Here is a 16,507-nt window from a genome sequence, read left to right as displayed (position 1 = left end):
CAGTTTTCAGAGTAAAAAATTACAATTACCAGAGGCTTTTTTGTTTTTATGTGTTCACAGTCCTAGAGATAGAACTTCTGATATTGCTACCAGTAATTAACACATTTCTATAATTCAAATGTATTGAGAACCCAGGAGATATTAGGCACATTTGGTGTGGGCTGCTTTATCTGTTTAAATTCATCATTTCCTTTGGAGTAAGAAAATAATATTTGATGGAAAGAATGACTTACAAGTTCTTCCTCCAAAGGAAAATTCAAATGCATGGAACATTAAACAGAATGATGAGTGAGTGTCACATATATATTTTGCCTTAGGGTTAGGTACATTTTCATGCGATGGCAGTTTCCATAAATTTAAAAACAGTGCGTACCTCTTAGTTTTGTAGTGGTCAAGTAGAGAGATAATAAGACATGTAAAGCAATTACCATAGTGTGTGATGCCACGAAAACACCCAGTGCCAGATGCTATTGTTAATACTTCTGAGTGCCAATACTATGGTAGGCACCATAATTTATAAAGAGAAAAGAAACTGCTCAGGGAAAAACTAACAGTCTAGTGGCGTCCATCAGGATTATATTTGTCTGGGAGGAATCAAGCTGGTGGAAAAGTAGGGGGATCATTATTTCCCCCTCATCCCTCCAACACAGTTGAATTGAAGTCAGGTCATCTGGAACACCCAGGAAATCAATCTGCTGAGGGGCAGAAGGATCCCCACAGGTGGAAAGAGACAGCTTAGTGGGACAGAAGCGTGTGTTTGCAAAGTGGAAGAGATAAAACGGAGAACGGATGGCATAGGTACGGAGGGGAGGGGACCCCTTCTGTGGAGAGACAAAAGGAAGTGAGGAGAGGCTGGAGACGTGTGGGATTGTATTTGGACAAGAGAAAAACATCTCCAGACCATAGTCTGGGGAACCAAAAATATAGAGAGCGACAGTTTCTACTTTGCAAACAACCTTACAAGTGAAGATAGGGGTTTTCAGGGGTATGCAACTTTCTCTGGACCAGAGCCAGCTGTTTGCATGTGCCTGGGAGGGGAGGGGAGCCAGCCCCTGGTAGCTGTAGTGATCTCAGGGACACACTGGGCAAGAGCAGTCCCCTCCCTCGAGTACTGTAGGAAGAGGGTTTATTGCCCCTCCAAGGACAAAACACCCTGCAGGCGCCAACCAGAGGCTCTTTGTCGACTGGGCAGACTGGCGCTATTCCAGAATTGGGTTTTGTGGTGCAGGATCCTTTAAGGCATCAGGTTTGAATCCGAGCAGAGCACCTAGGAGGCACAGGAGACTGTGGAGCAGGACAAGCTGCCCGCCAGCACTATTATGTGAGGGCTGCCTGAACAGCATGGTTTGAGACACCCTATCTGGGGAAGAGAGTTGGGGTGTTACCATTTTCTGCCCCATCACCAACATGGCTGGGATTCAGAGAACACCACAGTGGCCCCCAGTGGGGACAGAACCCACTTATACCAAACCCTGCCACTCTGTGCTGGGTAACTACTTATCTACCAGAGCAGGACTGACCCCAACCAAACCAGATGGCCTCTGCTCCAGACCAGAACAGCCCCCAGGCACCAAGAGACAACTATCCCGATGTTTTGTATATTAGTCTGTTTCTTTTTTAATTCTTTTATTATTTTTTTCTCTTCTTTTACTTCTCTTTTTTCTTCTTTTTCCCTCTACCACCCCCCATTTCTTAAACCTCTTTCCACTGGAATCAGGCCCAGAGATCCTGATTTGATTTTTGATCAATTCTTATTTTGTGTCTGTGTCTGATTTGATTTTTGATCAATTCTTATTTTGTGTCTGTGTGTGTGTGTGTGTGTGTGTGTGTGTATACATATATTTTTTTTTTCATTCTCTTTTCTGGTTGTTTGTTTGCTTCATCAGGCATTTTTACTCAATTTTTTTATACCTTTTCTGTACGTTTTTCTTCTTTATTTTCCTCTCTCTCTAGATTAAGGCTTATACTTTCTTTGATTCTCTGCCTGGTATTTTTTTTCAACCCCTGTCATTTCTCTCTTTGTATGGGATAAGACTTCTTCACCTGCCCACTTATTCCTTTTTTCCAGGGTTACTTCAATGAAAAAAATCAAAGAACACCTGGTGGAAAGTCAAATCCACCACAATAAGCAGTGAGAAAAAGCAACCAAAGATGCAACAATGGATAGCATGCAACACACATCAAAAACACTTTTGGACATGCCAGGCTCTAGACAGTATGACTGCATTTTAATATAGTAGTATTCACAGGTACAGGAGTCAGAACAAGCTACTAAAACACATAAAACCAGCCAAAATAATGAAATGGAGTAATTTTCCTCAAAAGAAATTCAAGGAAGAAATGACAGCTGGAGAATGGCTCAAAAGAGATATAAACAATATATGTGAACATTAAAATAGAATAACAGTCCTAAGACTAATAGCTGAGCTTGAAAAAAACATAGAAGATAGCAGAGAATCTATTGCTGCAGAGATCAAGGACCTAAGAAATAGTCATGATGAATTTAAAAATGCTGTAAATGAGATGCAAACTAAACTAGATGCAGTGACAGCAAGGATGAGAGAAGCAGAACAGAGAATAGGTGAAATAGACGATAAAATAATGGAAAATGATGAAGCCGAGAAAAGGAGAGAAAAGAAATTACTAGACTATGAGGGAAGAATTAGAGACCTAAGTGGTTCAATGAAATGAAATCAAATAATATCCTTATCATAGGCATTCCAAAAGAAGACAGAAAGGGGAAGAAGGTTTATTTGAACAAATTATAGCAGAGAACTTCCTTAATATAAGGAAGGACACAGACATCCAAGTCCAGGAGGCACTGAGAACTCCTTTCAAAATCAACAAAAACATGCCAACACCATGACATATCTGAGTGAAACTTACAAAATACAAAGATAAAGAGAATTCTGAAAGCAGCTATGGAAAAACAGGCCTTAATCTATAAGGGTAGACACATAAGGGTCATAAGATACCTGTCCACTGAAACTTAGGAAGTCAGAAGGGAGTGGCAGGAGATACTCAATGTGCTGAATAGAAATATATGCAGCCAAGAATCGTGTATCCAGCAAAGCTGTCATTTGGAATAGAAGGAGAGATAAAGACTTTCCTAGACAAAAACTAAAGGAGTTCATGACAACTAAGCCAGCCCTGCAGGAGGTCCTAAGGGGGACTCTGTGAGTGGAAAGCAGCAAAGACTACAAAAGACCAGAGACATCACCACAAACATGAAACCTACAGATAACACCAGGACACCAAATCCATAACTTACAATAATCACTCTGAAGGTAAATGGACTACTAAATCCCCCAATCAAAAGACATAAGGTATCAGAACGGATTTAAAAAAAAAAAAAAAAAAAGATCCACCTGTATGCTGCCTGCAGGAGACTAATTTTAGATACAAGGACACCTGCAGATTGAAAGTGAGGGGATGGAAAACCATCTATCATGCTACTGCATGTCAAAAGAAAGCCGAGTAGCCATACTTATATCACACAAACTAGATTTAAAAATAGAGACAATAATAAGATATGAAGAAGGACACTGTATCATAATTAGGGGGCCTAACCATCAAGAAGAGCTAACAACTGTAAAAGTTTACACCCCCAACATGGAAACACACCCAAATATATAAATAAATTAATCACAAACATAAATGAACATACAGATAACAATACTGTGATTGTAGAGGACTTTAATGCTCCACTTACAACAATGGACAGAGCATCTAAGCAGATAATCAGTAAGGAAACAATAGCTATGAATGACACATTGGACCAGATGGACTTAACAGATATATTTAGAAATTTTCATTCAAAAGCAACAGAAAATCAGTAAGGAAACAATGGCTGTGAATGACACATTGGGCCAGATGAACTTAACAGATATATTTAGAACTTTTCATCCAAAATCAGCAGAATACACATTCTTCTCAAATGTACACATTCCTCAAAAAAGATCACATACTGGGGTCACAAAGCAGCCCTCAACAAATATAAAAGGACTGAGATCATACTGTGCATATTTTCAAATCACAACACTATGAAACTTGAAATCAACCACAAGAAAAAATTTTAAAAGCCTCCAAATACATGGAGGTTAAAGAATATCCTACTAAAGAATGAATGGGCCAACCAGGAAATTAAAAAAGAAATTTAAAAATACATGAAAGCAAATGAAAATGAAAACATGACCATCCAAAACCCTTTGGGATGCAGCAAAGGCAGTCGTAAGAGGAAAATACATTGCAATCCAGGCCTATCTCAAGAAGCAAGAAAGGTCCCAAACACAGAACCTATCCTAACAGCAAAAGAAACAAGAAACACTGCAGCAAAGAAAGCCCAAAGCCAGCTGAAGAAGAAAAATAATAAATATTAGAGAAATAATAAAGATTAGAGCAGAAATAAACAATATACAGTCCAAGGAAAAAGAACAGATCAATAAATCTAAGAGTCGGTTTTTGGAAAGAACAAACAAAATTGATAAACCCCTAACCAGACGTCTCAAAAAGAAAAGAAAGAGGACCCAAATATATAAAATCACAAATGAAAGAGGAGATCTCACAACCAACACCACAGAAACACAAACTATTAGAGAATACTATGAGAAATTATATGCCAACAAAATGGAGAAAATTTGAACAGACCCATAACCAGTGAAGAAATTAAACTGGTTATCAAAAATCTCCCAACAAATAAGAGTCCTGGGCTACATGGCTTCACAGGGCAGTTTTACCAGATATTGAAAGCATAGTTAACAGCTATTCTTCTCAAGCTGATACAAAAAATAGAAACAGAAGGAAAGCTTCCAGACTCATTCTATGAAGCCAACATTACATTGATTCCCAAACCAGATAAAGACCCCATGAAAAATAAGAATTACACGCCAATAACCCCAATGAACATGGATGCAAAAATTCTCAACAAGACACTAGCAAATCAAATTCAACAGTATATTAAAAGAATTATTCACCATGAACAAGGGGACTTCATTCCTGGGCTGCAGGACTGGTTCATAATTCACAAATCAATGTGATACATCACGTTAATGGAAGAACAGATGAAAACCAAATGATCCTGTCAATAGATGCAGAATAAGCATTTGACAAAGTACAACATCCTTGATAAAAACCCTCAAGAAAGTAGGCATAGAAGGTACATACTTTAATATCATAAAAGCCATATATCAAAGTCCCACTAATATCATCCTCCATGGGGAAAAACTAAGAGCTTTCCCCCTGAGATCAGGAACATGCGGGGGATGTCCACTCTCACCACTGTTGTTTAACACAGTGTTAGAAGTCCTAGTCTCAGCAATGAGACAACAGAATGAAATAAAAGCATCCAAATTGGCAAAAAAGAAGTCAAACTCTCACTTTTTGTAGATGATGTAATAGTGTACATGAAAAACCTGAAAGATTCCACCAAAAAAGTGCAAGAACTGATACGTGAATTCAGCGAAGTTGCAGCATATAAAATCAATGTACAGAAATTGGTTGCATTTCTATACACCAATAATAAATTAACAGAAAAAGATATCAAGAAATCAATTCTATTTACAATTGTATCAGGAACCATAAAATATCTAGGAATAAACCTAACCATAGAAGTAAAAGATCTATATGCTGAAAACTACACAAAGCTTATGAAAGAAATTGAAGACACAAATGGATAAACATCCCATGGATTGGAAGAAGAAATATTGTTAAAATATCGATACTACCCAAAGCAATCTACTCATACAATGCAATCCCAATCAAATTAGCCCCAGCATTCTTCACAGAGCTAAAACAAACAGTCCTAAAATGTGAATGGAACCACAAAAGACCCCAAATAGCCATAGTAATATTGAAAAAGAAAACCAAAGCAGGAGGCATCACAGTTCCAGACTTTAGCCTCTACTACAAAGCTGTAAGCATCAAGAAAGTATTCATTGTATTGGCATAAAAAAAGACACACAGACCAATGGAGTAGAATAGAGACCCCAGAATTGGACCCACAAATGTATGGCCAACTAATCTTTGACAAAGCAGGAAAGATCATCCAATGGAAAAAAGACAGTCTCTCTAACAAATGGTGCTGGGAGAATTGGACAGCAACATGCAGAAGAACGAAATTACACCACTTTCTTACAACAAAGACAAAAATAAACTCAAAATGTATGAAAGACCCGAATGTGAGACAGGAAACCATCAAAACCCTAGAGGAGAAAGCAGGAAAAAAACCTCTTTGACCTCAGCCACAGCAATTTCTTACTCAACACATCTCCAAAGGCAAGGGAATTAAAAGCAAAAATGAACTATTGGGACCTCATCAAGATAAGAAGCTTCTGCACTACAAAGGAAACAATCAACAAAACTAAAAGGCAACCAACGTTGGAAACCAATTTGACAAATTTCTTATATTGAAAAAAAAAATAAAAGGCAACCAATGGAATGGGACAAGATATTTGCAAATGACATATCGGAAAAATGGCTAGTATCCAAAATCTATAAAGAACTCACCAAACTCCACACCCGAAAAACAAATAACCCAGTGAAAAAATGGGCAGAAGACATGAATACACTTTTCCAAAGAAGACATCCAGATGGCCAACAGACACATGAAACGATGCTCAACGTCACTCCTCATCAGGGAAATACAAATCAAAGCCACACTGAGATACCACCTCATGTATATCTGAGTGGCTAAAATGAACAAATAAGGAGACTATAGATGCTAGAAAGGATGTAGAGAAATGGGAACCCTCTTGCACTATTGGTGGGAATGCAAACTGGTGCAGCTACTCTGGAAAACAGTGTGGAGGTTCCTCAAAAAATTAAAAATAGAATTACTCTACGACCCAGGAATAGCACTGCTAGGAATTTACCCAAGGGATACAGGAGTGTTGATGCATAAGGGTACATGTACCCCAATGTTTATAGCAGCACTTTCAATAAGAGCCAAATTATGGAAAGAGACTAAATGTCCATCAATTAATGAATGGATAAAGAAGATGTGGTTTATACATACAATGGGATACTACTTGGCAATGAGAAAGAATGAAATCTGGCCATTTGTAGTGATGTGGATAGAACTGGAGGGTATTATGCTAAGTGAAAGAAGTCAGTCAGAGAAAAACAGATATATGTTTTCACTCATATATGGATCTTGAGAAACTTAAAAGAAGACCATGGGGGAGGGAAAGGGGGAAAAAAAGTTACAGAGGGGTGCCTGGGTGGCTCAGTTGGTTGAGCATCTGGCTTTGGCTCAGGTCATGATCTCATGGTCCATGAATTCGAGCCCTGCGTCGGGCTCTGTGCTGACAGTTCAGAGCCTGGAGCTAGCTTTGGATTCTGTGTCTCCCTCTCTCTCTGCCCCTCCTCAACTTGAGCTCTGTCTCTATCAAAAAGTGAATAAACATTAAAAAAATTTTAAAAAAAAGTTACGGAGAGGGAGGGAGGCAAACCATAAGAAACTCTTAAATACAGAGAACTGAGGGTTGATGGGGGGTGAGAGGGAGGGGAAAGTGGGTGATGGGCATGGAGGAGGGCATTTGTTAGGATGAGCACTGTGTGTTGTATGGAAGCCAATTTGACAATAAATTATATTTTAAAAAATGTGAGACAGGAAACCATCAAAATCCTAGAGGAGATAACAGGCAACGGCCTCTTTGACCTTGGCCACAGTAACTTCCTACTTGACACATCTCCAATGGCAAGGGAAATAAAAGCAAAGATGAAGTATTGGGTCCTCATCAAGATAAAACCTTCTGTACAGCAAAGGAAACAATCAATAAAACTAAAAGGCAACTGATGGAATGGGAGAAGATACTTGCAAATAGCATATTGGATAAAGGGCTAGTATCCAAAATCTATAAGGAACTTACCAAACTCAACACCCAAAAAACAAATAATCCAGTGAAGAAATGGGCAGAAGACATGAATGGAGTCTTCTCCAAGGAAGACATCCAGATGGCCAACAGACATATGAAACAATGCTTTACGTCATTCATCATAAGGGAAATACAAATCAATACCACAATGAGATACCACCTCACACCTGTCAGTGGCTAAAATTAACAACTCAGGAAACAACAGAAGTTGGCAAGGATGCGGAGAAAGGGGAACCCTCTTCACTATTGGTGGGAATAGTGCAGCCACTGGTGCAGCCACTCTAGAAAACAGTGTACAGGTTCCTCAAAAAATTAAAAATAGAATTACCCTATGACCCAGCAATAGCACTACTAGGATTCTATCCAAAGGATACAGGGATGCTTTTTCGAAGGGGTACAAGTACCCCAATGTTTATAGCAGCACTATCAACAATAGCCAAATTATGAAAAGAACCCAAATGTTTATCAACTGATGAATGGATTAAGAAAATGTGGTGTATATATACACAATGGAATACTACTTGGCAATGAAAAAGAATGAAATCTTGCCATTTGCAATTACGTAGATAGAACTGGAATGTATTATGCTAAGGGAGTCAGTCAGAGAAAGACAGATACCATGTTTTCACTCATATGTGGAATTTGAGAAACTTAACAGAAGACCCTAGGGGAAGGGAAGGAAAAATTAGTTACGAACACAGAGGCAAACCATAAGACACTCTTAAATACAGAAAATAAACAGAAGGTTGATGGGGGTGGGGGGTTGGGGGAGTAGGAAAAATGGGTAATGGGCTTTGAGGAGGCATCTTTTGGGATAAGCACTGGATGTTGTATATCAGTAATGAATCACAGGAATCTACTCCTGAAGCCAAGACTACACTGTATGTGACCTAACTTGACAACAAATTATTAAAAACAAGAAAAAAGGATTATATTTGTCTGTAAGTAACAAAAGACCTGCTATAGAGGGTTAGGTAAATAGGGGCTTATTTATCTTACGCAGTCAGAAGTCCATAGATAGGTATTCCAGGGCTGCCTTTGCAGGGTGACAATGCCTTCAAGGAGCAATAATCCTTCTAGTTTCCTATACTACCATTCCTTACTATGTGGCCTTCCTCAGCCTAGAAACTGCCATCTCCCTAATAAACAAACATTTAAAAAAAATGAAATCTCATTTTTTAAAAAGTACTTAAAGGTTAATGGTTTTACTCAAAAACATATTTAGAATACATGTCTTTGTGTTTTGTACTTTGAAAAATTTAACAGGTATTATGAGGAACCCAAAGAAAATGAAAAATTAAAATCTTCCCTATAAAAATAAGAATTCCAACAAGTGTCAGCATAACCATCCTTCCAGTTCATAATATTATAAACCCACTTCTCTTTTGACAAATTAAGCATCATCACTACATTTCCATGGCAGCCTCAAAGGAGAAGCCCAACCCATTCGGCCCTGCTTCAGATGGAGAAATACAAGGAAAAGGGCCATGGACTGTGCTTTCCAGACACACTCAGTGCCTTACCATGTGCTTAATCAAACCTATAACTGGAATACAGATAATATAACTACCATTGTATGATGCCTGTTCAAAAAAACTAGAGAAGGTTTATTTAGAATCCTGAAATGTGCAGAAGTATTTCCTCTCTCTTCTCTGATTATTTACTCAGCTTCTCTCTAGTACTGAGGCAGGACCCAGTCTTACCAGTGTTAATAAAAAAATTAAAAAAAAAAAAAAAAAAAAAAAAAAAGCTTGGTAGGGTGGCTGGGTGGCTTAGTCAACTGAGTATCTGACTTTGGATTTAGGCTCAGGTCCTAATCTCACGGTCTTGAGATGGAGCCCTGCATTGGGCTCTGCACTGAGCATACAGCCTGCTTGGGAGTCTGTCTCTCCTTCTCTCTCTGCCCTTCCCCCACTCATACTTTCTCTCAAAATAAATAAATACACTTAAAAAAAAAGAGCTTGGTCAAATGAATCTGCTAAATATTCATGGAAGTATAACTTGAATGCTTAATAAATTATAATCTGAGATTTTTAAATCAATACAGGCTAATAACAAGATTAAATATGGTGATATCAATGATCTCTAACCCTAATGAAAGTGCAGTACTATTTTCCACTGTAGATATACACATATATATTCATACCAAAATTAAGTGAATTTAAATTAATACTGAACTTGTTTATAACACTCCCTGTTACAACCAGTGGTAGAGTTATATAAAAATCATTATTTGGAAATGACCGACACTCACAAGAATATACACCTATGGCAAGATTTCTACAAACCAGTACTATTCTTTAATCTGAAATATACTCTATGCAGATCCCAAATGATGACTATTCATAAATGAAAAATCAGGAAGGAAGGAAGGAGTGGAAGGGAGAAGGGAAGAGTGCAGGGAAGAAAGGAGGGAAGGAAAAAGACAGGGAAGTAAGCAGGAAGCAAGTGATTGAAAATGGGGATGGCTGGCTGGATGCATGATATGCTGTAATGCATGATAGGCTGTTATTACTCTGAGGACATTTTCAGGGAAAAAAGAAGTCCAAACAGAATTAGCAAATTTTCATAATCAAATTGTTATCTACTTCTTTTGGCATCTACTCTTTGCCAGTCTTTACAGGACTTTTCCATACATTTAATCTTTATGAGATATATTAGTCTCTTCATTCTACAAATAAGGAAACCTAGTGCTTATAGAGTATTTTTCTCAAGATCACAAAGCTAGCTAGAAGCTAAGATCCATTTTGAAGAAATCAGGTATATCTAACCCCAAAGTTTCTTTTACTTCGCAATCAAGCAGAAATGGACTTCAGCTGGTTATAAAGTACCATGTGAGTCACTGCAGATACAAAAATCCAGAACCTTCCATTTAACTGAAAAGGCATAACATGTACATTAAAGTGATCATTCAACTTTTAACTTGCCATATTATTTCTTTAAATGATACCTTGTGTACTCACGAGATCCTCACAGCACCTAACAATGATGTTTGCTGAATTTGAAAGGCTACTAGATAACACTTCAGCAGTAACAGGGCTCAGTTTTGTAACAGGCACATTATGGGGAATTGTAGAGTCCAGAGAATGGCAGAAACAAGGGTAACAATTAACAAATATATGGAACCATCAAGAACAGTAATTCTGAGAATACACTCTATTAATGAATTCCTTATTTAAATGACAGTCTTAAGTTCTTAATTTTATTAACTGGATATTATTACCTGTATTAAATATTGATTATAAGGAATTTGTGGATCCTTCTAAAATATTTCATGATCTAAAAAAAATGTCATTCTGAATCATATCTTATCACCATCATCAAACAGAAACTAATAAAACAATACTATGTTCATCCGTATCTATGATGATTAATTTTGTCAACTTGTCCAAACTTGACCGGGCTATGGTACCCAGTTGTTTGGTCAGTCTAGATGTTCCCATAAGGTATTTTTTAGATGTGATGAACATTTAAATCAATGAACTTTGAGCAAAGATTACCTTCCACAATGTGGAAGGGTCTCATCCAATAAACTGAAGGCCTGAAGAGAATAAATTGAAGTCCCTTTGGATTCAAGACTGCAACATCAATTTGTTCCTGGGTCTCCAGCCTGCCAGCCTGCTAGAGTGTCCACACAATTATATGAGCCAGTTCTTTAAAATCAACCTCTCACCTCCCTCTCTCCCTCTCCCTCCCTTTTTTTCTATACATATTTCCTATTGCTTCTTTTCTCTGGAGAACCCTAACACTGGATCCATATTTTCAAATCAAATTTACATATCATATATGGAAAAGTAAATGCCAAGGAGGAGCCAAGATGGCAGAGCAGCATGGAAGTTCTCAGCTTCTCTCGTCCCTGAAATGCAGCTAGATTAGCACCAAACCATTTTACACACCTAGAAAATTGATGTGAGGGTTAGCACAACAATCTGCATAACTTGAGCCACAAAGCTAGGGAGGTATGCAGCGCATACCAATGGAATAAAGATAGTCTCTTCAGAAAATGGTGCTGGGAAAACTAGACAGTGACATGCAGAAAAATGAACCTGGACCACTTTCTTACACCATACACAAAAATAAATTCAAAATGGATGAAAGACCTAAACGTAAGACAGGAAGCCATCAAAATCCTAGCAGAGAAAGCAGGCAAAAACCTCTTTGACCTTGGCCACAGGAACTTCTTACTCAACATGTCTCCAGAGGCAAGGGAAATAAAAGCAAAAATGAACTACTGGGACCTCATCAAGATAAAAACCTTCTGCACAGTGAAGGAAACAATCAGCAAAACCAAAAGGCAACTGACAGAATGGGAGAAGATATTTGCAACTGACATATCAGATAAAGGGTTAATATCCAAAATCTATAAGGAACTTATCAAACTCAACACCCAAAAAACAAATAATCCAGTGAAGAAATGGGCAAAAGACATGAATAGACACTTCTCCAAAGAAGACATCCAGATGGCCAACAGACACATGAAAAAATGCTCAACATCACTCATCATCAGGGAAATAAAAATCAAAAGCACAATGAGATACCACCTCACACCTGTCAGAATGGCTAACAGGAACAACTCAAGCAACAACAGATGTTGGCAAGGATGCAGAGAAAGAGGATCTCTTTTGCACTGCTGGGGGGAATGCAAACTGGTGCAGCCACTCTAGAAAACAGTATGGAGGTTCCTCAAAAAATTAAAAATAGAACTACTCTACAATCCAGCAATTGCACTATTAGGTATTTATCCAAAGGATAGAGGTGTGATGTTTTGAAGGGGCACATGCACCCCAATGTTTATAGCAGCGCTACTGACAATAGCCAAAGTACGGAAAGAGCCCAAATGTCCACCGCCAGATGAATGGATAAAGAAGACATGGTGTGTATGTATATGTATGTGTGTGTGTGTGTGTGTGTGTGTGTGTGTGTATACATATACACAATGGAGTGGTATTTATTTATATATCCATATATACACACATATAGACACAATGGAGTATTACTCGGAAATCAAGAAGAATGAAATCCTGCCATTTCCAACAATGTGGATGGAATTAGAGTGTATTATACTAAGTGAAATTAGAGAAAGACAAATATCATATGACCAGTCATATGTGGAATTTAGAATACAAAACAGATGAACATAAGGGAAGAGAAACAAAAATAATATAAAACCAGGGAGGGGGACAAAACATAAGAGATTCTTTTTAATTTTTTTAATGTTTATTTTTTGAGAGAGAGGACACAAGCAGAGGAGGTACAGAGAGAGAGGGGAAGACACAGAATTTGAAGCAGGCTCTAGGCTCTGAGCTGTTAGCACAGAGCCCAACACGGGGCTCGAACCACAGACTGAAAGATCACGGCCTGAGCCAAAGTCAGGTGCTTAACCAACCGAGCCACCCAGGTGCCCCTAAGAGACTCTTAAATACAGAGAACAAACTGAGGCTTGCTGGAGGGGTTGTGGGTGAGGGCAAGGGCTAAAAGGGCAAGGGGCATTAAGGAGAATACTTGTTGGGATAAGTACTGGGTGTTACATGTATGGGATGAATCACTGGATTCTACTCCTGAAATCATTATTGCACTATACGCGAACTAACTTGGATATAAATTTAAAACTAAATATATTTTTTTAAATGGTTACAATAGGGGGTGCCTGCCTGGCTCATTTGGAAGAGCATGTGACTCATGATCTCAGGGCTGTGAGTTCATACCCCATGTTGGGGGTGGAGATTACTAAAAAATAAACAAACTTAAAAAAAAAAAAAGTACATGCCCCAGTGACCCTATCTGATTTGCTTCTATTTTTAGGACCATTATACAGTTCTCACTCAATAAATGATTACTGCCTGAGCCCATGATTTAGTGTCTAAATCAAACAAATAGAATAAGCTATTACCTTTAGCTGGACGAATGGAAAATGCCATTCCTCTTTCTGTGTTTACTGGTTGCCATTCAAATTTGGCAAAATAATTCTGATGGTTATACAAAGCAACTGTCCCCATAAAACATGTTTTCATCGAGAAGCCATGTGGTCTCAAAACTAGCTCTTTAGAAGATAGCTCCAGTTCTACTGGCATGACAACGGCCATCACTAGGATACGCCCACCAGGTATATTGTTCACTGTAAAGGTGAATGACCTGTAACAGCAAAAGCATCCAAACTGAACTGATAATAGCTATTTGCAATTACAGAATTCAGTTACATGCAAAAATGCATATATTATTAACATCTGCAGTTAATCCTTAGTAAGCAATACATCAAAATATTTACGGTAGGCTGTCACTGAAATATCAATCTACAAATCCTATAAACTGGTGTATATATAGTTTCTATGTTTGAGGACCAAATGTAACATATGCTACAATTACTGAAGCAAGTAAATACATATTCTACACAAGGACACTTTAATTCTAGCATATAGAAATTAAAAAATAAATCCTACTTCCAAAATTTTCCAATGGTGGGAGATTCAAATACCATTGAAATATAAGTACTAGCTGTAGGTGGAATCACATATGAAAACTGGTTGGTTTTCTGAAGTTCTTTCAAATTAATATCTAGCTGGATCAAAATATGCATAGGTAGCATATTAACAACATGCAGTAGACGAGTATTTGTGGAGTTCACGCAAATATCACCAAAATTAAGGACAGAGGGCCCTGAAAAAATGAAAAGTTATTAGGTTTAGTGTTGGCAAATGTATTCAGTTATTTTTTTTAAGTCTTCATACTGTATTTTCATCAATTAATTTATAAAAAATGATACTTAGAAAATTATTTATTGCAATATCAGAAGTTACTAACCAAGATTTTTATCTAAATGTCCATAATTTGGTGTTTGGAGATTATTGGTTAAAATTAAATATATCCTAATTATGTGACAAATTATATAGAAAAATTATTAACATTCATTATAACTCATCTTGGTACATGAATTTACACTGTAACACCTTCTCCACTTCCATCAATACATTTATGTTCATTTATCCAGAATTTAGAGAAATGGGTAATTTTCCCACTAATTAGTACTTTTAAATGACAAAAGTTTTTTATATCATAACAATTTTAATAATTATAAGTCTGAGTCTACTTTTAACACCTCGATTTAATCATAACTGATATACAATAACCTGTATGCATTTAAAGTGTGGAATTTCCTAGGTGTTGACATATGTATATACCTGTGAAACCATCACCACAATGAAGAGAATGAACATCCATCACTCCAAAGTTTGCTTGTGTCCTTTTATATTCTCTCCCTCCCATCATCCTCAGTACTCCCCCCTTCCCAGACACCCACTCATCTGCTGCTTTATGCCACTGTGTATCAGTTTGCATGTTCTAGAGTTTATGAGAGGAATAATATAACATTGGCAGCTTTTCTCTGATTTCTTTCACTCTGCAAATTCCCTGGAGATTCATTCAAGTTGTTTTAAGTGTCAATAGTCCATTCCTTTATATTACTAAATGGTAGTCCATTACAGGTGAACGTTTGTCTCTTCACCTGTTAAATAACACCTGGATTGTTTCCAGGTACTGGCTATTATAATTAAAGCTGCTAAAACATTTGGGCACCTGGGTGGCTTAGTCGATTAAGTGTCCAACTCTTGATTTAGGCACAGGTCGTCATCTCATGGCTCAAGAGATTGAGCCTCATATAGGGCTCCACACTGACAGCGCAGAGCCTACTTGGGATTCTCTGTCTCTGCCCCTTCCCAGCTCACACTCACTCACTCACTCACTCTCTCTCTCTCTCTCTCAAAATAAACTTTTTTTTAAAAAGCTCCTAAAACATTTGTCCACAAGTATTTGTTTGGACACATGATTTCATTTCTTTTGGACAAATATCTAGGAGTGGAATGCATGGATCATATGGTAAATGTATGTATAAATGTATAACAAACTGCCCGTTTTCAAGTGGTTAATTTCCCATTCCACTAGCAATGTATAAGAGTCCCAGCTCACTCATATCACTGGCAACAACTGAAATGGTGAGCTTTGGGTTTGCTTTTTTTTTTTTTTATGTAGCCATTCTAATAGATTTACAGTCATATCTCACTGTGGTTTTATACTGTTTCCCTAACAACTAACAATGCTGTGTATCTTTCCATGTGCTTATTTCTCATTTGTATATCTTCACTGATGAATTATTTGTTCAAATCCCTTTGCCCATTTTTTAATCCGGTCATTTGTTTTCTTAATATTGAATCTCCAAAGTTTTATACACATTCTTGTTGCAATTCCTTCATAAGATACATAATTTGCAAATAATTTTCTCTCAGCCTATGTCTTGTTTTTATCCTCTCATTAGTTGCTTTTGAGGAGCACAAACACTGAAGTTTGATCAACTCCAATTTATTTATTTGTTCTTTTGTTCCTTTTTTATCCATTTGTTCTTTTATGGATTGAGGAGTTTGGTTTATGTCATATCTAAGACACTTTGCTTTCCTCATCATCACAGATATTGTTTTTTCCCAATGCTTCCTTTTTTAAGGAAGGAAGCAAATGGCCTGCAATCTATTATTTAAGAAAATAATATATAACACACATAACATACAAACTATGTGTCAATCAACTGTTTATATTATCATTAAGGCTTCTGGTCAACAGTAGGCTATTAGTAGTTAACTTGTGGGGGA

At 37.4% G+C, this 16,507-nt stretch overlaps 1 protein-coding gene across 1 annotated transcript in view; it reads right to left on the bottom strand.

Moving 5' to 3' along the window:
- CFAP47 (cilia and flagella associated protein 47) overlaps window positions 1-16,507 on the bottom strand; it is a 540,470-nt gene that overhangs the window by 471,146 nt on the left and 52,817 nt on the right. Inside the window, exons 14-15 of the mRNA XM_058712583.1 lie at window positions 14,312-14,528; window positions 13,765-14,006 (exon numbers count right to left, since the gene is read on the bottom strand). Of these exons, the coding sequence (XP_058568566.1) occupies window positions 13,765-14,006; window positions 14,312-14,528 (459 nt within the window). The remainder of the gene's footprint in view (window positions 1-13,764; window positions 14,007-14,311; window positions 14,529-16,507) is intronic.

Source organism: Neofelis nebulosa, chromosome X (assembly GCF_028018385.1).
Source record: "Neofelis nebulosa isolate mNeoNeb1 chromosome X, mNeoNeb1.pri, whole genome shotgun sequence".
In the NCBI taxonomy this organism is placed as follows: domain Eukaryota; kingdom Metazoa; phylum Chordata; class Mammalia; order Carnivora; family Felidae; genus Neofelis; species Neofelis nebulosa.
This window is presented reverse-complemented; position numbering and strand designations above follow the sequence as displayed.